The sequence below is a fragment of the Aquarana catesbeiana genome, linkage group LG08 (genome assembly GCF_042186555.1).
Source record: "Aquarana catesbeiana isolate 2022-GZ linkage group LG08, ASM4218655v1, whole genome shotgun sequence".
In the NCBI taxonomy this organism is placed as follows: Eukaryota; Metazoa; Chordata; class Amphibia; order Anura; family Ranidae; genus Aquarana; species Aquarana catesbeiana.
In genome coordinates, this window is record NC_133331.1 from 77167726 (window position 1) to 77188468 (window position 20743).

At 43.0% G+C, this 20743-nt stretch overlaps 1 protein-coding gene across 4 annotated transcripts in view; it reads left to right on the forward strand.

The window, feature by feature from the left end:
* Nucleotides 1-20743, forward strand: part of LOC141105859 (alpha-2-macroglobulin-like protein 1) — a 236430-nt gene that overhangs the window by 63257 nt on the left and 152430 nt on the right. For all 4 annotated transcript variants that reach the window (XR_012235667.1, XM_073596004.1, XM_073596005.1 and 1 more), the window contains 2 exons: nucleotides 2085-2238; nucleotides 17088-17172. Coding sequence is in view for 3 of the 4 variants with exons in the window: in XM_073596004.1 (XP_073452105.1) it covers nucleotides 2085-2238; nucleotides 17088-17172 (239 nt within the window). In the remaining variant the exon portion in view is untranslated. The remainder of the gene's footprint in view (nucleotides 1-2084; nucleotides 2239-17087; nucleotides 17173-20743) is intronic.

The window sequence follows — 20743 nt, forward strand, 5'->3', positions numbered from 1 at the left end:
CCGATGTCCCCAGCGGAGCCTCCCCTTACATCAGGTGTCCCCAGTGGAGCCAACCTTACATCAGATGTCCCCAGCAGTGCCCCCCTTACATCAGATGTCCCCAGCGGGGGCCCCCTTACATCAGATGTCCCCAGCGGTGCTCCCCTTACATCTTATGTCCCCAGGAGTGCCCCCCTTCCATCAGGTGTCCCCAGCGGAGCCCCCCTTACATCAGATGTCACCAGCAGTGCCCCCCTTACATCAGATGACACCAGCAGTACCCCCCTTACATCAGGTGTCCCCAGCGGTGCCCCCCTTACATCAGGTGTCCCCAGTGGAGACCCCCTTACATCAGATGTCCCCAGCGGAGCCCCCCTTACATCAGGTGTCCCCAGCAGAGCCCCCCTTACATCAGATGTCCCCAGCGGTGTCCCCCTTACATCAGTTGTCCCCAGTGGAGCCCCCTTACATTAGATGTCCCCAGAGGTGCCCCCCTTACATCAGGTGTCCCCAGCGGAGCCCCCCTTACATCAGGTGTCCCCAGCGGTGTCCCCCCTTACATCAAGTGTCCCCAGCAGAGCCCCCCTTACATCAAGTGTCCTCAGCAGAGCCCCCCCTTTCATCAGATGTCCCCAGCGGAGCCCCCCTTACATCAGATGTCCCCAGCGGAGCCCCCCCTTACATCAGATGTCCCCAGCGGAGCCCCCCTTACATCAGGTGTGCCCAGCGGAGCCCCCCCTTATATCAGATGTCCCCAGTGGAGCCCCCCTTATATCAGGTGTCCCCAGCGGAGCCCCCCCTTACATCAGATGTCTCCAGCGGAGCCCCCCTTACATCAGGTGTCCCCAGCGGAGCCCCCCTTACATCAGATGTCCCCAGCGGAGCCCCCCTTACATCACATGTTCCCAGCGGAGCCCCCCTTACATCAGGTGTTCCCAGCGGAGCCCCCTTACATCAGGTGTCCTAGTTGCGGTGTCTCCGCCGCTGCAGAACAGAGGGGTATAGAAAATAGTGTCTCCGCTGGCTGTGTGGTTACAATAGAACCCCCGCCCCTTTCCATAACAGACCGGCAGCGGGGCGGGGTAGGCGGGGCGGAGGCAGGCAGGAGCTCCGTCTGTATTGTAGCCACCCAGTCGTGTTCCTAGTATTCATAAAAATGGCGGCCGGCGGAGACAACGTCTCCGCCGGCCGCGGACCTCTAGCGGTGGCAGACGGCAGCGGCGAAAAATCGGGAAAAAACGGATTTCTCGGGACATTTCCCGGGAAACAATAAAATCGGGAAAATAGTCTAAATCCCGGGAATGTCCCAGGAAATTTGGGACAGTTAGTAAGTATGCTGTAATGCTGCACACAGTGCTCTGGTCTCTAGAAGGTCAGGAGGCCTGTAAATGCTGCATAGTGCTCTGGGCAGTCATCTGAGGGGGCCTGCAATGCTGCAAAGTCCTAAGAACGCTATGATCGGTACCTATCTTGCTGGGAGGGGAGACACTCACAGGCTTTATAGACAAAGCTCACATTTTCATTCATTGTAAAAAATGTAAATTGATTTTTGTCATAGTTTTCGACAATTGACGAAAATTCTGAGTAATTTTAGTTTTGCTTTCGTCACTGGAAACATGCTGCTGATGAAAATTATGATGAAAATATTTTAATCAATGAAATTAACACTGCATCTGCCCCCCTCCTGCAACATCACCATATTTGTAGTCCATTATTTATTTCCTCCAGCCACCTAACACTGGCTAAGATGTACACAATGCAGGAGCCTTTGCATTGCAACGTGATGTGCTGATCACAGTTGCAATGCTCTGCAGACTGCAAATATTTAATAAATAACCATTTTTCATTTTATTAACATGAGTGCATATAATACCATTTTGTATCAAAAGGTGTACTATGTCCTTAATTACTTTGTTGCTTCCATTTGCTGTTAAGGCATTTGCAATACACACTGCAAGTGGAAAATAACCTGATAGCACAAACATTTTCATTTGATTTCTGTAATGAGTGTACTTCACCTTTATCAACACACTTTGTGCTTTATTATCTCCTATGTATTAGATAAAAGGGTAACTGTGCACATGGTGCTTTGTTTCTCTTTTAAGGATCCGAACCTGAATCGCATTGGACAGTGGTTAAACATAATACCCGATAAAGGCATGATCGATCTTTCCCTTCCACTGGATTCAGAATCACAGCTGGGAATCTATACGATCATTGCTCCTAATGCTCACCAAGAGTTCCATGTGTCAGAATACGGTGAGTAATTTGTATTTTATATATTGAGCATCAATTTTTATAAAGGGAAATGGGACTTTATATGCAACATCTGGGATCACATATAGACAGATACAATAATTCGTACATACCAAATTTTTATTATATTTACATCATAAAAATTTTGGCCTATACAGGCCTATATAAAAAGTATTTTTTGTTACAAAAGTGCCCTTAATCTTAATTGATTTAAGTTTTTGTTAAAAGTTCAACTACACATATGCAAACAAAGTATACAAAACCCGTATTGATGCTTCTTCAAAATAGGGTCTATGTATGGTGCTCAGAATTTATCAATTTCGGCAGTCATAGTAAAGAACAAATGAGCTTAATCCTCAATTATAATATAGAATATATCACCTAGAGAGAAAATGGACTTAAGGTACCCAACACAATCTTTATTGTAAATTTAAATTTCCTTTTATTTATAATTTGCAATTAATTTAACCACTAATTTAATTTAAGGAATGTGCCTCTTTCTGAGATTTGGTGTTTACAAGTTAAAAGCAGTTTTTTTTGCTAGAAAATTACTTAGAACCCCCAAACATTATGTATTTTTTTTCACCGTAGAGAATAAAATGGTGGTCGTTGCAATACTTTTTGTCACACTGTATTCGCGCAACGGTCCTACAAGCGCACTTTTTTGAGAAAAATTACACTTTTTGGAATTAAAAAATAAGACAACAGTAAAGTTAGCCCAATTTTTTTTTTTATATTGTGAAAGATAATGTTACGCAGAGTAATTTGTGCTCGTGGAATGGCAACAAACTTTTACCCTTAAAAATCTCCATAGGCGACGTTTAAAAAATTCTACAGCTTGCATGTTTTAAGTTAAAGGAGGTCTAGAGCTAAAATTATTGCTCTCGCTCTACCGATTGTGGCGATACCTCACATGTGTGGTTTGAACACCGTTTTCATATGCGGGCGCCGCTAACGTATGCGTTTGCTTCTGCACGCGAGCTCGGTGGGACGGGGTGCGTTTAAAATTTGTTTTTTTTTTTTTTCTTATTTATTTTACCTTTTATTTTTTATTTTTACACTGTTCTTTTGAAAAAAAAATTGTGTCACTTTTATTCCTATTACAAGGAATGTAAGCATGACAAATCCACCACAGAGACCACTTTTATCTGAAACCAGACTGCTCACTGAAGAAGAGGATACCAGGATTATAGTAGTTAGCTGCTGCCATAATAAGGATATCCCTCTTCAAAGTGCCGATGTTTATTGGCGTGAGCCGGTCCGGAAGTGGTTAAAAGGTAACTAAAACTTATATTGCTCAAAATCAATATTAATACATTGCCTCATTGTTCAAGAACATATCGAATTCATGTATATAGGCAATAATGAATTAATTAAATTAGATAAATATATAAATACACAATTATAAATATATAAATATATAAAGTGTCTCTTCAGTATTGCAGCAGCGCTGTGCACCCCAATTGAACAGGGTCTCTTTCTTAATCTAATTCAGAAAGTTCAAACACGCATCTGATAGCCAGAAACCACCAAAAAATAATCAAGATGTATTCTGTGAGGGTAGTAATCCTTTCACCAAGCGATACACCACGTGCTGGGGTGTATCGCTTGGTGAAAGGATTACTACCCTCACAGAATACATCTTGATTATTTATTGGTGGGACTCTGGCTATCAGATGCGTGTTTGAACTTTCTGAATTAGATTAAGAAAGAGACCCTGTTCAATTGGGGTGCACAGCGCTGCTGCAATACTGAAGAGACACTTTATATATTTATAATTGTGTATTTATATATTTATCTAATTTAATTGATTAATTATTGCCTATATACATGTTCTACTATTTGAGCAGCTGCTACTAGTCATATAATCATTTATGTGCCGCACATATACCGTTAGAATATTGTACTAAGCGCAGAGCATTGTTGTTTTTTTGGGACGGGCATATACAACATACATTCATATCGAATTCATGCCTATCTATACTGGGTTGTATCTGTATGTCTTGGCAAAAGGGCAGAGATCTGACTCAACGAATTTCACAAAAAGAAATTACTCTTCTTCAGGAGCTTATACATTTAATGTATAAAAGGTAAAAATACACTCACAAGCTTAAAAACTACTCCAGCATAAATGATGAATGTGGTGTTCATCCGCTCTACTCGGGTGGTAGCTGCTGGTGTGTCGGTGGCCAGAGGTCTGGGGGGTACTGGTGGCTCCCAGTGCTTCGTCGTATATTCAAAGACACTCTGAGTTTACAACGTCACTTCTGGGTATGTCATCAGTGCCACAGAGTGTCTCCAAGTTTACCAGAAAGCACTGGGAGCCACCAGCGCCCCCAGACCTCTGGCCACCGACACACCAGTGACTACCATCTGTAGCAGTACCCACGTGGGGCCGCTGAGTGTAGTAGTTCTACCTGTCACCCTGCCCAGCCTGGCATTCACTTCCAATCACTCACCAGACAATGAACAGTCCAAAAGCTTTGTTTTTGTTATTTTATTGAGGGATTAAACTTGGATGGGGTAAATGGATTATGGGATGCCCAGAAGCAATAGTATTAAACGATGAAACCTCTATTTACATCCTCTAAAGCTCCAGACGTTCCTGGCACAGCTAGCACATGGTTAGGCCCAACTCTGAATTAGGCCCAACTTTAAGGATTTGCCATTTGCTGGCAGGGATTGTGGGCCTCTTTGGTGTAGCAACCGATAGCAATAGAAAAAGTCTTTAGTGCTAGCTGTATTGAGGTGGACTACTGATCCCAGTCAGTCCTGTGCAGACTCTGACAGCCCTCCTGGCTGCAGCAGCTTGAATTCAACGCCAGAAACATCACAGTCTCTCCTGCTGGCTCTACAGCCATCTCAGACTCCCAGTCCACTCTGGCATGCCTCTCCCAACTCTGCCTGTCACTCACCAGCACATGGTGGATCCCTCCTGAAGACTTGCCCGGCAGGATTCCCCGCTGTCCTCTCCTGCTCCAGTTCAGGACACCCTTTGGGATGTGTGGGGTTCCTCACAGCTCCGAGCCCCTCCAGACTGGGGGCTCTCTCCAAGGCCCCGATAGCCTAACACTCTATCTCTCAGTTCTTCCACCTGAACAACTCCTCCCTAGCTGAACTGACCCAAGGTATTTAAGGAAGCCTGCTCCTTGCCACACCCCAGACAGCTCCACCTCTCTTCCCCTCCTCTGCTTCTAGAATCTTCCAGAGGCCAGAGGGAGGTAACCAGAAGGTGATGCTATCTGTGAGTCACCAGCCTACACTAAACCACTCCCCAGCCCCCAGATCAAAACAAACAGGAGCAAGGTCTGCCTAAATTTACCTGCACTGGCCAAAAAACTAACTCTAGCACCTACCTAAGGTAGAGGGTGCTAAACTCACCCCCCACCACAAATCAGCTGGTCCCTCAGCTGAGGAAATTTGAAAAAAAATTGCTCCTGGGCCCAGGAGCAAGGGCATCCCTTAAATATCTGTATACATTTCCTTATACATTTCTGATGAGTATTTACATTTACTGTACAGAATGAATAAGGCACTCCTAACTACAAGTCCCTGCAGCTAACAACATATACACATTTTGAGCCAGAGCACCCCTTCCTCGAAAAAGATACTCTGCTCGCAGAAAGTCTTGTCTTTCCAAGAAGATGGAGATGGACAGCCGTCCCATCCCTGAGGATCCTAAAAGACAACAAAAGAACAACACATCTTATACTTACACCTAACTTTACACTGTACACGACCTCCACTGAAAGGGGGTTAGCATCCTTTCAGCAGAGAATATTGAGCAACAAGATCACACACATTTTCCTTATCTTGTTCTGTCAGAAGGGGGTTAAAACCAAACAACACCACAATAAAAAAAACATATGTACAATAAGTGAACAGTCCTTCCCGAACGAACAGGCTCCAAAGAGGTAGTTCAGGAACAACTTCACCTAAGTGTCCTTGCAGCAGACAGTTCTCTGACAGGCACATAGGGTGGCAGGCTAGTTGGCTCCTGCAATCAGGGAAGAAAAGGTACACGCTACTTCCTTCCTGCAGCCCATGCAACACTTTAAGTAATGGCTGTACTACAACAGTTCCCCTAAAAGTGGGGATCAGGTAGTCTCTTCCTGACTCCCCCTTCCTCCCTGATGGAGACCGAGTGGCTCTTCAAAGGCTGACCCACCGTCATGATGAGTACCTGATCCTTGTAGATGGCACGTCCCAGCTTCCATTCTTGGCGAATGTCCACGAATCGGGCCCAAGCTTCACTCTCCGGCACCCAAAGGTGCTTGGGAACGTGCAGGAAACAGACAAGGTCATCCTCCCACTCTTCCTGGGAGTTCTCCACGATGTCCATTATCTAGGGAGGAACATATGAATAGTCCAGACCCCACTCCAGAGCAACCCTTCGCTTTATTTCCTGTTGGAAGCGAGAGAACCGGGGCAACTCCTTAGGCCTCCCTCTCCCTGGCAGGACACAGGCATCCTGGGATCTCACAACCCACTGCCTGTAGGTGGGCACTCTGGTCTGGGTGGTGGAAGGTATGTTCACAAAGAGTTTGCTGCTGCAGACAGGGGTCCCTACTGTAGGCTGGGTATCCTCGCCGGCCTCGGGTTGGGTCTCTGGGGCATGGGAACCTCCTGTCTCCCTGTCTCCCACTCCTCTTCCTCTGAACTCTCCTCAGGGGATGACCATTCTGTCAGCCTCTCCAAGGACCCAAGTTCGGTCAGCAGTCTGGGAGAACCCCAATGACCCGGCCCTCACCCTCTTGTCCGGCTCACCTAAACTTGCTAATGGCTTCTTCCGGACTACAAGGGAAAAAGACTTAATGTTGGCCGGCTTTTCAGGGGAAGCCTCTGGCTCCCATAGTGTAGTACTCATGGTTGCCAGGCCACAGGTCACGGCAGTCTCTCCTTCGCATATGTCTTCTATGTTCACGGAGGAGTCACTAGGCTGCAATGTCTCTCTGCCTTTAGGGGGTGATCTTTGGCCCTCTCCGGCCTTCCGGTTCTTCCACGGTTTGAAAGTACAGAGTCCTGATAGCAGGTCCACACTGTAGTACTGCGGTTCCTGCTTAATGAGTCCCAGCCGGGTGAGTGGCTCCCCACAATGGCCGCACCGGGCCCAAGCAGTCACCTCTTCCATCGGAATCTGGCACTCAGGACAGTGCAGGAAGAGTCGCTCCACTCCGTCAATCACTCCCAAGGCGAGCCCTCCACGAGGCTGCAGCCGGATGCCAGTGTCCACCAGCGCCTGCTCCTGGATTTCAGGCAACTACTGCAAAGTGGGTAGTAGTCAACCACCCTCCACTATCTTTCGCTGCCTCGTGGTGTCTGCTGCTAGCAGGAAACTTTTGGTCTCCTCCAGGGTGTGGCACCGCCCCCTCGCTTCCAGGCAAGCTGGCGCCAACAGAACTGACAAGCACATTCCTCCCTGGGCATGCGCTTGTAACCCCTTGTTAGATGAACTGAAGTTTGCAGGCATGCTGGTGCTAGCAGGACTTGTCCAGACATGTCGCTTGGCGCAGACCGTGTCCAAGCAACTGAAGGCAGATGGTAGCTGAATTGTCCGGTGGTTTCCAGTAGCAACAATAAACATGGTAGCCAATGTCTCCTTGTAGAGAGCTGATATAACACAGTCCTGCCCGCAGGCACCCACAGGCTGCTTCCGATCACCCTCTGCAACAGTAGACACACTCAGGCATACTTTACTGTCTTTAACCACTTCCCGCCTATAGCAGAATGACAGCTGGGCGGTGGTTCCGTTATCCTGACTGGACGTCATATGACATCTTTCAGGATAATAGCTGGCGCGGGAATGGTGGTGCAACGTGTCAGTCTGACACACCGCAAAACCGATTTCAGTAAAGACTCTCTGACGGAGGCTCTACCACGTGATCAGCCGTATCCAATCACGGCTGATCACAGTGTAAACAGGAAAAGCCATGTATTGGCTTTTCCTCACTTGTGTCTGACAGACGTGAGTAGAGGAGAGCCAATCGGCTGCTCTCCTGATAGGGAGGTCTGCACTGATTATCAGCGCAGCCCCCTTGCGGATGCCTACCCAGGACCACCAGGGATACCACAAGACCACCAGGGATTGCCACCACTGATGACCACCAGGTATGCCACCCATGGCCACCAGGGATGCCAATCTTTGCCAAAATCAATGCCAATCAGTGCCCATCACTAATGCTTGCCAGTGCCTCCTTATCAGTGATGCCCACTAGTGCCATCTATCAGTGTCCATCAGTGCCACCCATCAGTGCCACCCATAAGTATGCATCCCAGTGCAGCCTTTTAGTGCCCATCAGTGCCACCTATCAGTGCCTCCCATCAGTGCTGCATATTAGTGCCCATCATCAGTGCTCATCAATGCCACCTCATTGGTGCCACCTCATCAGTGCCTGTCAGTGCCCATCAGTGAAGGAGAAAACGTACTTATTTACAAAATTTTATAACAGAAACAAAGAAAACCGTATTTTTTTTTACCCCGGCAGTTATCAAATACCACCAAAAGAAAGCTCTATTTGTGGGAACAAAATGATAAAAAATGTGTTTGGGTACAGTGTAGTATGACCGCGCAATTGTCATTCAAAATGCGACAGCTCTGAAAGTTAAAAATTGGCCTGGGTAGGAAGGGGCGAAAGTGTCTGGTATTGAAGTGGTTAAGCAGGAGTTTGGAGCAAAGTTCAAGATGTCCAGCATTAGCAGAACCCTGGACATATTTGTAATCCACAATCGCTGTCACCCGGCGTGGTTTCCACGGGTAACAGCACATAGTGAACAGTTCCTGAGTTGCAGGATTGGTATTCAAGAAGTGTCACTCCCACCACTGGTTGGGGTAACTAGGTAGCAGGAACAGTAAGTAACAACCTTGTCCTTGTTGGTTGCTATGGACAACGACACTTGTTAAAGCACTGAACAATAGGCAGAGCACACAAGTCTTTCCCCTGGGTTTAATCCTCAATGATACAAAACAGAGTTCCCCCTGGTCTCCATTGCTGGGGCAACGACTAGCAGGTTACCCAGGATGAGGTGGATCTCGGTGGGACCTCTAATTGCAGCGGTACCCTCGTGGGGCCGCTGAGTGAAGTAGTTCCACCTGTCACCCTGCCCAGCCTGGCATTCACTTTCAGTCACTCCCCATACAATGAACAGTCCATCAGCTTTGTTTTTGTTATTTTATTGAGGAAAAAAACTTGGATGGGGTAAACGGATTATGGGATGCCCAGAATCAATAGTGTTAAATGATGAAATGATTAATTGGAACTTCTATTCACATCCTCTAAAGCTCCAGACTTCTCCAGCACAACGCTTCTTTGTAGACTGTTACTGCCTCTCCTGTGCAATACTTGGTTCCTGGCACAGCTAGCACATGGTTAGGCCCAACTCTGAATTAGGCCCAACTTTAAGGATTTGCCATTTGCTGGCAGGGACTGCGGGCCTCTTTGGTGTAGCAACCGATAGCAATAGAAAAAGTCTTTAGTGCTAGCTGTATTGAGGTGATCCCACAGTCCTGTGCAGACTCTGACAGTCCTCCTGGCTGCAGCAGCCCGACTTCAATGCCAGTAGCATCACAGTCTCTCCAGCTGGCTCTACATCCATCTCAGACTCCCAGGCCCCTTTGGCATGCCTCTCCCAGCTCTCCTAACTGTGCCTGTCAGTCAGCAACACCTGGTGGATCCCTCCTGAAGACTTGCCTGGCGCTGTTCCCCGCTGTCCTCTCCTGCTCCATTCAGGACACCCCTTGGGTTGTGTCAGGTTCCCTCACAGCTCCGAGCCCTGGCCCAAGGTCACCCCCCCAGACTGGGGGGGCTCCCTCCAAGGCCCCGACAGCCTAACACTCCATCTCTCAGTTCTTCCACCCGAACAACTCCTCCCTAGCTGGGCTGAACCAAGGTATTTATGGAGGCCTGCCCCCTGCCAATCCTAGTTGGGGATTGGTCAGGGCTCCTTACCACACCCCAGACAGCTCCACCTCTCTTCCCCTCCTCTGCTTCTAGAATCTTCCAGAGGCCAGAGGGAGGTAACCAAAAGGTGATGCTATCTTCCAGTCACCAGCCTACACTAAACCACTCCCCAGCCCCCAGATCAAAACAAACAGGAGCCTGCCTAAATGTACCTGCACTGGCCAAAAAAACTAACTCTAGCACCGACCTAAGGTAGAGGGTGCTACACACCCAAGAGTAGAGCGGGTGAACACCACATTCATCATTTATGCTGGATATGTTTTTAACCTTGTGAGTGTATTTTTACCTTTTATACATTAACCACTTCAGCCCCAGAAGGATTTGCCCCCTTCCTGACCAGAGTACTTTTTGCGATTCGGCACTGTGTCGCTTTAACTGACAATTGCGCGGCCATGCGACGTGGCTCCCAAACAAAATTGACGTCCTTTTTTCCCCACAAATAGAGCTTTCTTTTGGTAGTATTTGATCACTTCAGCGGTTTTTATTTTTTGCGCTATAAACAAAAAAGTGTGACCATTTTGAAAAAAAAGCAAAATTTTTTACTTTTTGCTATAACAAATATCCCCAAAAAATATATAAAAACATTTTTTTTCCCACAGTGTAGGCAGATATGTATTCGTCTACATACTTTTGGTTAACAAAAAATCGCAATAAGCATTTATTGATTGGTTTGCTCAAAAGTTATAGCATCTACAAAATAGGGAATAGTTTTATGGCATTTTTATTAAGTTTTTTTTTTTACTAGTAATGTCGGCGATCAGCGATTTTTTTTTTTATATTTACTGCAACATTATGGCGGACAGGTCGGACACTTTTGGCGCTATTTTGGGACCATTCACATTTATACAGCGATCATGCGATTAAAAATGCACTGATTCCTGTGTAAATGTGACTGGCAGTGAAGGGGTTAACACTAGGTGGCGCTGCAGGGGTTAAGTGTGTCCTAGGGAGTGGTTCTAACTGTGGGGGGGAGGGGCTGTGTGTGACACAACACTGATCACCACTCCCGATTACAGGGAGCTGTGATCAGTGTCCTGTCACTAGGCAGAACGGAGAAATGCTTGTTTACATCAGCATTTCCCTGTTCTTCCTCTCCGTGAGATGATCGGTAGTCTGACTCACAGAGCTTGCGGCGGGCGCGTGCGGACCTCGCGAGATCACGTACAGCTGGTCATAATACACTTAGATGCACTTAGATGGCGCTGCTCACTCTGTCCTTTGTGTTCCCAGAGTCCCTTCTAGCTCCCCCCACCCTGTCCTTACGTAACCCTCTACTCTCCTCCCCCCCCCCCCAACCACCCCTCTACCTACTTTTCCTGGCCGATACGTATCAGTAATTGGCATCGGCGAGCAGGGCTTTTTTTCTTAGAGAATAGGTGCAGGAACTCCCCCTTTCTGAGTCACCTCTTTTCTCCGCCCCTACCCACTTATTAGCACCATTCCTTGGTTTCACCCCCTACCCCTATCTCCCAGTACTGCCTTTTTTAGAGAATATAGAACCAAGTATCATTTTGTAATTTTGTATGGAATTTTTATGGAATTTGGTAATGATAACAAGAAAAGCACTAAAATAGATCCCCTGCAGCCAGTAACAATAGAGCCCCCCCAGCAACAATAGATTCCCCCATCAACAATGGACCACCCGCAACAAAATTCCCCCCAAGCAACAATAGGCTTTTGGCATCAACAACAGATCTCTCACAGCCAACAATAGACCCATCCCTCAACAGTAGATCTCTCCCAGCAACAACTGACCCCCAGCAATATAAGACTCCCCCTACACAACAATAGATCCCCCACCAGAAACAGTAGACCTCCTCTGCAACAATAGACCCCTAGTGCTGGAAGTGCCGGAACTGCGTTCCCCCGCGCCCCCGCTGAAAAAAAGCCCTGTCGGCGAGTACTTAAAAGAAAGTATCTGTGTTAAAAAGATGGCAGGCTTGAATGGAGGAGAAGATTTGGATGCCGCACACTGGATGTAGTCAAAAAACTTCACTTTATTGAAAAAATGGGATCATCAAAACAACAAGACTGTCATGCAGAAAGTACAGGTAAGCTGACGCGTTTCGCACTCAGGACTGAGTGCTTACTCATAGCTAACAAATATTAAAAAGACAAACTCTTATATAGCTTAATGGGGTATCACATGATTGACCAATTAGATGGTCATTGAGTCTCAGCTGGAAGCCAATTTAATGAGGTCTCGGCATCTGCTGGCTATTTGGTGTGTTAACTGATTGAGAAATGTTTTCAAAACCGTGACATGTAAATAGATGACAAAGAATGTGAAAAAAGATGTGTATATGTACATGTGTAGGCAAAAAATATATATGTGTGTATATATATATATATATAATAAATCCTATCAATAAACGTGTATATAATAATGAATGTACTTCTATAACGTGTATATATGAAAGGTGATAAGTATCAAAAAAAGGGGTTACTATTAAGTGAAAGGAAAAAATGTGTAAAAAATATTTCTCATTAAAAAAAGAGAAAATATATTGATAAAAATATTCAGACAACGTGCAAAGTAAATGTGAAGAGTAAATGTAATGAAACTATATGTGAACAAAATATATAAATATGATGAGACTCTCTATAATATGCCGGTGAAGTGGATGAAGCTCTCTATAATAAGCCGGAATAATACAGGCGAAATATAGAGCAATGTGACCTGAAATAATGCGTGATATGCCCGCGGTTGATAACAAGGTACATATAGGGCCCTATAATAATAAAAATAAACTGTGGGATTCAAAGACATAAAATCACGCTGATAAAGGTTGCCCTGATCTGGTCAAATGGCAGTGATATATGCAGGGTCCCAGTAGACTGACTTGTAACGTAATGATTCTAAATGATGAGCCTGGCCGAGAGCAGGGTGTGTGTAGAATTTCAGGAATGAAGCAGCGGTGTTCAAAGTAATAGAACGCCGCTAGTCTGTGTCACACTAGATGTCTAGATGGAATTATAGTGATGGTAATAAAGTTGGTAGAGGTCTCGGCCAGTCACCCAAGTTTAAGGGATCACAAAAGGGGACAAATGAAAAACAAGTAAGATACTATAGGCTGGGATACGAAGACATAAAATCACGCTGATCAGGGTAGCCCTGATCTGGTCAAATGGCAGTGATATATGCAGGGTCCCAGTAGACTGACTTGTAGCGTAGTGATTCTAAATGATGAGCCTGGCCGTGAACAGGGTGTGTGTGGAATTTCAGGAATGAAGCAGCGGTGTTCAAGATAATAGAGCGCCGCTAATCTATGTCACACTAAATGTCTAGATGGAATTATAATGATGGTAATAAAGGTAATAAAGTTGGGGGTGGTCTCGGCCAGTCACCCGAGTTTAAGGGGTCACAAAAAAGAACAAATCAAAAACAAGTAAGATACTACAGGTTGGACGAGAATGTTACCAGACTGAGATCGTAAAAATTATCCGGACAGACAATTAAGTTAAAATATGTTAGTTTGTGATCCGTCTCGGGTGGCTCATATAAAAGCATGTCTCAGTATATGTGTGTCAGCAAATGCCAAGACCTCCAAACAAAACATATTGGAATAATACATCTTATGAATCCACTAATACAATACTCATATATTAACACCGGCAAGTGAAACAGATGAAAACAGGCATATAATGATCGACGTGAATCCAATCTATGAAGACGATGAGAAGAAATGTTATAATGCTGCATTCTAAAGAGAAACAACTACATATTCATATTGCAACATTACACTCACAAAATAAGCACTAAACACAAACGATACAATGTATGTCAGTTTATGTACATATAAATAAGCTTAGTATATCTGAATTATGATCCCAAGGTGTCCAAAAAAATATGTATTTGGACAACAGGGTGTACAAAATGTGAACAAATAAAAATAAATAAATGAATAAAATAAAATAAGGTAAAAAAGTGTGAAAACATATTGCGTAAAAACCTAATATATATATCAGGTGTTTCCTACACAACTAGAAAGATGTATAGGACAATTAAAGTTTCCATATATATCTATGTGATGAAAAATGAGCTGGAATAAAAGTAATAATAATGAAATAAAATTGTGAACCTCATGATACAAATCATGAATAATTATCAAAAGAAAACGATAAAAAAGGTAGATATAATAACACAGAAATGTGTAGAAAACGAAATAGAATAAAACTATTTATCTCAATATTGTCGCGATATGCATCCTCAGATAAAATTAACTTGTACTTTGGTCAGGTATATAAAACACCCGAACATGATGGATATCGCGAAACAATAAAAGATATTGTATATTGCTATTATTAATATGACCTTTTGCATACATCTATTGTTGGCCATGGTTCCCTGGGAATTCCTGCTCTGCCATAGTTACTATACTGAGTATGCAGAGTACTTTCTGCATGACAGTCTTGTTGTTTTGATGATCCCATTTTTTCAATAAAGTGAAGTTTTTTGACTACATCCAGTGTGCGGCATCCAAATCTTCTCCTCCATTCAAGCCTGCTTTGCCTAGCATTCAGCCAGCACCTGGAGCTCTTCTGCTCTGAAACTTCTACTTACACCTGGGTCAGTGTCAGCCTGAGCGGTGGAAACACTTTCTTTGCTTAAAAAGATGGCATCGGTGCATACCTATAATATGTGGCTCTAGCGTAATGATCTTTGTCCATGCTACTGTCAATATATTTTATACAGTGATGTTTATTTCTACTTGGTACTGTGTCAAAACATATGATATGAAATATTGTATCAATGGCTGTAAAATGTTTTATTGGGTGAGATTCTAATTTTTCCCATAAATAAAGGAACCCTGTACTGTAAAATTATACTGTCATTGTTGGCCTCTCCTTTCTAAAATGTGGATGCCTGACTCTTAAACTGAATTAAGAGTTTTAGTACTTTCTGAGCACTAGAGGCTGGGAAGCAGTGGAATGTATATCCCCCTGGTTGTGTCCAGGAATCCTGGGGATTGTGGTAGCCCAGGTGATTGTGGCATATAGAATTAAGGTGACATTAAATCTGGTTAAAAAAATACTATACATGTATTATTTACCTTGTAAACCTTGTATTGCACTCAGCCTTCTCTAAATCTCCAAATTGCTGTGTTCAGATTTCCCGCTAGAGGGTAACTACATTCATTCTCCATGGTCCCACTGTATGTAGGGACGTAGCCACCCTCTCTTGCTTGCTTTTCAGGAAAAATAGCTTACAGGTCCATTAAAGTGAATGTAAACCTATTTTTTTTTTTTTTATTAAGTCTTGCACCTTGTACAGTATAGGATTTCATGTCATCTGTGCCCAGTCTTGCCAAAACGAGTGTTTCCAGCTCTGAGCAATCCTCTTATCTTTTTTCAGTAAGATAAAAACTGACACACAGTCCCCCTTGCTGTGAGTGTCAGGTGATTACATATCTCATGCACGAGCCTGAGAGAACATTCAGTGTACTTCAGATCCCCTCCTCCTTTCTTCTCCAGCTCTCCCAGGATTGGCTGCTCCACACCTCCGCATGGTTGGACATGCTGAAGTCATGTGGTGACTTTTCTGGGTTTTGACTGGATGTTAGTGATCATGGCAGAAGTTTAGTGTAAGAAATACACAGGAGAAAATGCATGTTGACAAGGGGAGTGTAGAGGTGGGCGGGGAGTCTACTGACATCACGACTCCACCCACCAAGCTCCAGACAACAGACCCACCCACAGAATATGCAGTTTTTCGGGTCTCATAACAGAGGGGAGACATTTGACAGGTAAGGATACATGCAGGAGGCATGAATATCCTTATACATAACCACTATGGCAGTAGTTTAGAAAGGATGAGAGTGGGTTTTCATCCACTTTAAGTTGAAAAGAGGGAATGTACCGCTCCAGGTTGGTCCACCACTTATTGCCCAGCCACAACACAGGGTGAAGATCTGGATCATGCCAGAGATACTACAAATGATAAGAATATATGACCGCACACCTTAGATCATTGCTATAAAAAAAAAAAACAATCTTCTTTATTTCGATCAGTTATAAATGGGACATCGGCACACACAAACAGCAAGGTTTATGTGTTTTTTGTCTCACTGGTGCTTCACCATAAAAATTAAAGAGGAACTGCAATCTGCTCACATAATTTGTTAAAAAAATCTTTGCTATTCTGAAGCTTCCCTCCAACCACTTTGCATATATTATATATACTGTGATTCTGTACTTGCCAAATATGCTGCAGAAATCTCCCTCCACAAAGTCTGGCTGCAACCATTTTAACTGTGGGCAGCTGAAGCTGCTGCCTGTTCACTTCCTGGATTTACACAGACACACAGAAGCACACCTCCAGCTCTGCAGCCCTGCAGCTTTCATTGGTGCTCTTATGACTCACCCCCTCCCTTCCTGGCAAACTTTCACAAGTGAGAGAGAGAGAGAGCTGTGCATGATGTCATAAGGCTAATGACCAGACAAGAAAAAGGAACTGGGCTATATTTACTGGCAGAAAAAAATGTTTTACTATCCAAAGTTAGAACAACAAGGGCAGAAGATTTAATAGAAGGAAAGATGGAAAAATGACTGAAGGTCCGCTTTAAGCATCAATGAGACATGAAACACGTCAACCTTGCTGTCTCTGCGTGCTGGTGTTGTGGATATACTGTATATGGATTATTTCTGGAATATAAGGATATAGTTTAATTTCACTTTAAAGGGGCCTGCACCCACTGCTGCAACAGGTGGGTAAAGAGGGACTTTACTACATAATCACTAAAACCTGTTCTGGGTTTTTTATAGCTTATATTTTTGGCACATGTTGTAATGTTGAGAGATCATAGATTAAAAATAGGTTTTTCTATCATGTTTAATCACAGCATGTCTTTCACATTGGTTTTGTTTTCTCTTTCTGCATGGTTCTATTGTCAGAGGTGCCAAAATTTGAAGTTCTTGCAATGCTTCCTGCGGTGATCACTGTCTCAACGAAGACCTTAAAATTTGACATATGTGCAAGGTAAATCTGAATTTTTTTTCTTAATTTTTTTAATTTGCACTAGAGGTACACGTGTAAAATAAAATATATGCAAGGGATGCATTACACATCATAGGCAGGGCAGCAAATAAAGAAATACACATTATGTTAACATTAAAGAGATAGATAATGGCACTAGCTGGAACCTGGATGAATTTCCATTGTTGAGAATAGAAAGTCTGGAATGATAATGGTGCTGGATCAAACTTAGCGCAGTATTTACCTCCAAGACCGTGGGTTCACGTTGCCCTGTTTTTAAATCTTAGCAGTGTAGGCAGATATAAAAACACTTTTTTAATTTAATTATGTATTTGTTCAAAATTATCTTTACATGTATTTTTATATAGAACTGGAATACATATTCTTGTACTCTAACACTAATATGGGGAGAGGGATGAGCATGCAGAACTCTGAGTCAGTCAAAGCTGTATTACTAGTTAAAGCCAACAGTTTGAATAGGAGGAAGGATGACCATCAGTGTATTGCCTCTTGTTCATTCTCCCGTCACAACAGGGGAGCAAGTTGGTAACCAATTTGTGCTGCATAGGTATAGTTGGTAACCAATTTGTGTTGCATCGGTATAGTTGAGGAAAATTAGGTCACTGGCATAGCACAGCGGTCTGACAGAGGTCCCTGTCTCTACCTACAATACTTTTTCTCACTGACCTGGAACAAACATGCAGATTAGAAAATTACCAAATGTTGGTATTTAAAGTAATGCTGCCCCCCTCTACTTCGCTTACCACCACTGCGCCTAGGAAAACAATATATTTTTTTACAAAAAATTAACACTTAAATATAAAGCTGCCACTTTAAACGTTGAAATATATATATGGTGTTTTTTTTCCTGTAACGTGCATATAACCTAACAGTAAACAACAGTGAAAAAAACAGTGGCGCTATCCTAAAAAACGTATTTTTACCGTTAAGGTGTCACTGCAAATATGTATAAATATTCAAATACACAATATAAACACCAAGTGACAGGTGACTGAAATACACACAAAGTGCACAGAAAATAATTATGTTTGCACTAAATGCATGAAAAAGTCCTAAAATAAAAAGTCCTTTAAAAAGTGATATCTTCTTGGCAGCTTTCACCACACCCGAGTACTGAGTGAGCCCACTCCCTAAAGAAATCCACTCACCGACTCCAATTGCCTACACTCTCGTGTAAGGCTCAAGTGCTTTTTTAACCAAACTAGAAGGGTTAACCAGCAAACCAAACATCCAAAATTGTGTGCAGGAATCGTTCCACATGTAAATGAAAATAGTGCTCCAATAGTGTAAATCGTATAACCAGTTTATTGTAAACGCACACACTCTTCAATATTTAAACTCACATTTTCCAAATTCAAATAAACAGAATAAAACTCCAAAGCAGAATGAACTCCAAAGCACAGCACAGCAAACACTTGGATACCACAGTAAAGGGTTGCTGTCACGGCGGACCCGAGGTATGCAGGCGTCAGAAACCTTCTCTCACCTACTCCTCGATGCCTAGCCACTCTATCAGGACACCACTTCCTCGTACAGCTAGAAAGCGTCACTCATCATTGGTGAAGAACGTCGTACAGCCACGCCCCGACATGTTTCGTCACACACTGACTTATTCATGGGATTGGCTGTACGGGATGACACTCATCCCTAATATACCCTCCTACCATTCACCTGATAGAAAATCAACTAGCGCGCCTGCGTACATCTCGTGTCCCCGCGATCACATTACCCCCATCACTGAGAGACAATATATGTTTAATCGCATACTATACACTGTAGATCATCCACAAATTCTAGGATGCAGGCACAGCTCTACAACCTACATTATAAGAAGACTGCATTAAAAACAATTTCGAACTTAATCATACATCCATGTGTATTAATTTCAACCTTCACATTGGATGTATGTCATTCATTCTCCTGGCAATGAGTCAAAGCCATTCTAATATAAAAAATTCCTTAGAAATTATTTTAAAATTATTTTAAGACCTCTAGTTAAATTAATTAAACCCCAATGATTGAAAAAATATATTAATAATAATAATCTATATGTATATGGGTGGCTGGAACCTACCTAATCATTAAAATCACTCTCATTATCCATAAACTGGCAATCTATAATACGTGAATTTATATTACAAAGTTACATTCAAGCATTTTGCATCATAAGGAACACCTGTACTTGAGCATTATTTCATAAGGGTATATAGCCTGGGGTATAAAAATCACATAGGCATCCTTTAAAGCAACCACTGGTAGGTACTAGCTGCAGCCCAGTCATTATCTCCCCTCCTATTTACAGCTACTTCTGTCAGTCCCTTGTATATAGTACATATGAAAAATAAATAAATAGATATTTATCCAAAACTCAATTAAACACATTAGTTAGTGAAAACTAGCAACAGTATGGTTATTACCTCCCCTACCCTTTACAACTAATTATGTCCGTCACCTCTACCGAAAACATAAAATATACTAAAAATGGATAAAGCTATCTATGGAGTATAAATGTTCTTTTCCAATGGGGTGTCTGAATGTGCACATACGCACATTAATCCAACATCCTCCAGAGGAGCATAAGGTGCCCTATATTAAAGTGACAGTGCAATATACTCTAAAAATTAATCATGTTAAAGCCAAAATCCATTAGTAAGGACACACAGTGGTCAAACAAGGATAATGTCACCCCATAGCTTCTGCTATAGAATAAAATTAAAAATCATTAATAAAGCAATTCAAGTCCAATTCAATGTTCAACCCCCTAGGGGCCAAACATTTGAAAAGAAAAATCCATTGGATTTTTCTTTTCAAATGTTTGGCTCCTAGGAGGTTGAACATTGAATTGGACTTGAATTGCTTCATTAATGATTTTTAATTTTATTCTATAGCAGAAGCTATGGGGTGACATTATCCTTGTTTGACCACTGTGTGTCCTTACTAATGGATTTTGGCTTTAACATGATTAATTTTTAGAGTATATTGCACTGTCACTTTAATATAGGGCACCTTATGCTCCTCTGGAGGATGTTGGATTAATGTGCGTATGTGCACATTCAGACACCCCATTGGAAAAGAACATTTATACTCCATAGATAGATTTATCCATTTTTAGTATATTTTATGTTTTCGGTAGAGGTGACGGACATAATTAGTTGTAAAGGGTAGGGGAGGTAATAACCATACTGCTGCTAGTTTTCACTAACTAATGTGTTTAATTGAGTTTTGGATAAATATCTATTTATTTATTTTTCATATGTACTATATACAAGGGACTGACAGAAGTAGCTGTAAATAGGAGGGGAGATAATGATTGGGCTGCAGCTAGCACCTACCAGTGGTTGCTTTAAAGGATGCCTATGCGATTTTTATACCCCAGGCTATATACCCTTATGAAATAATGCTCAAGTACAGGTGTTTCTTATGATGCAAAATGCTTGAATGTAACTTTGTAATATAAATTCACGTATTATAGATTGCCAGTTTATGGATAATGAGAGAGATTTTAATGATTAGGTAGGTTCCAGCCACCCATATACATATAGATTATTATTAT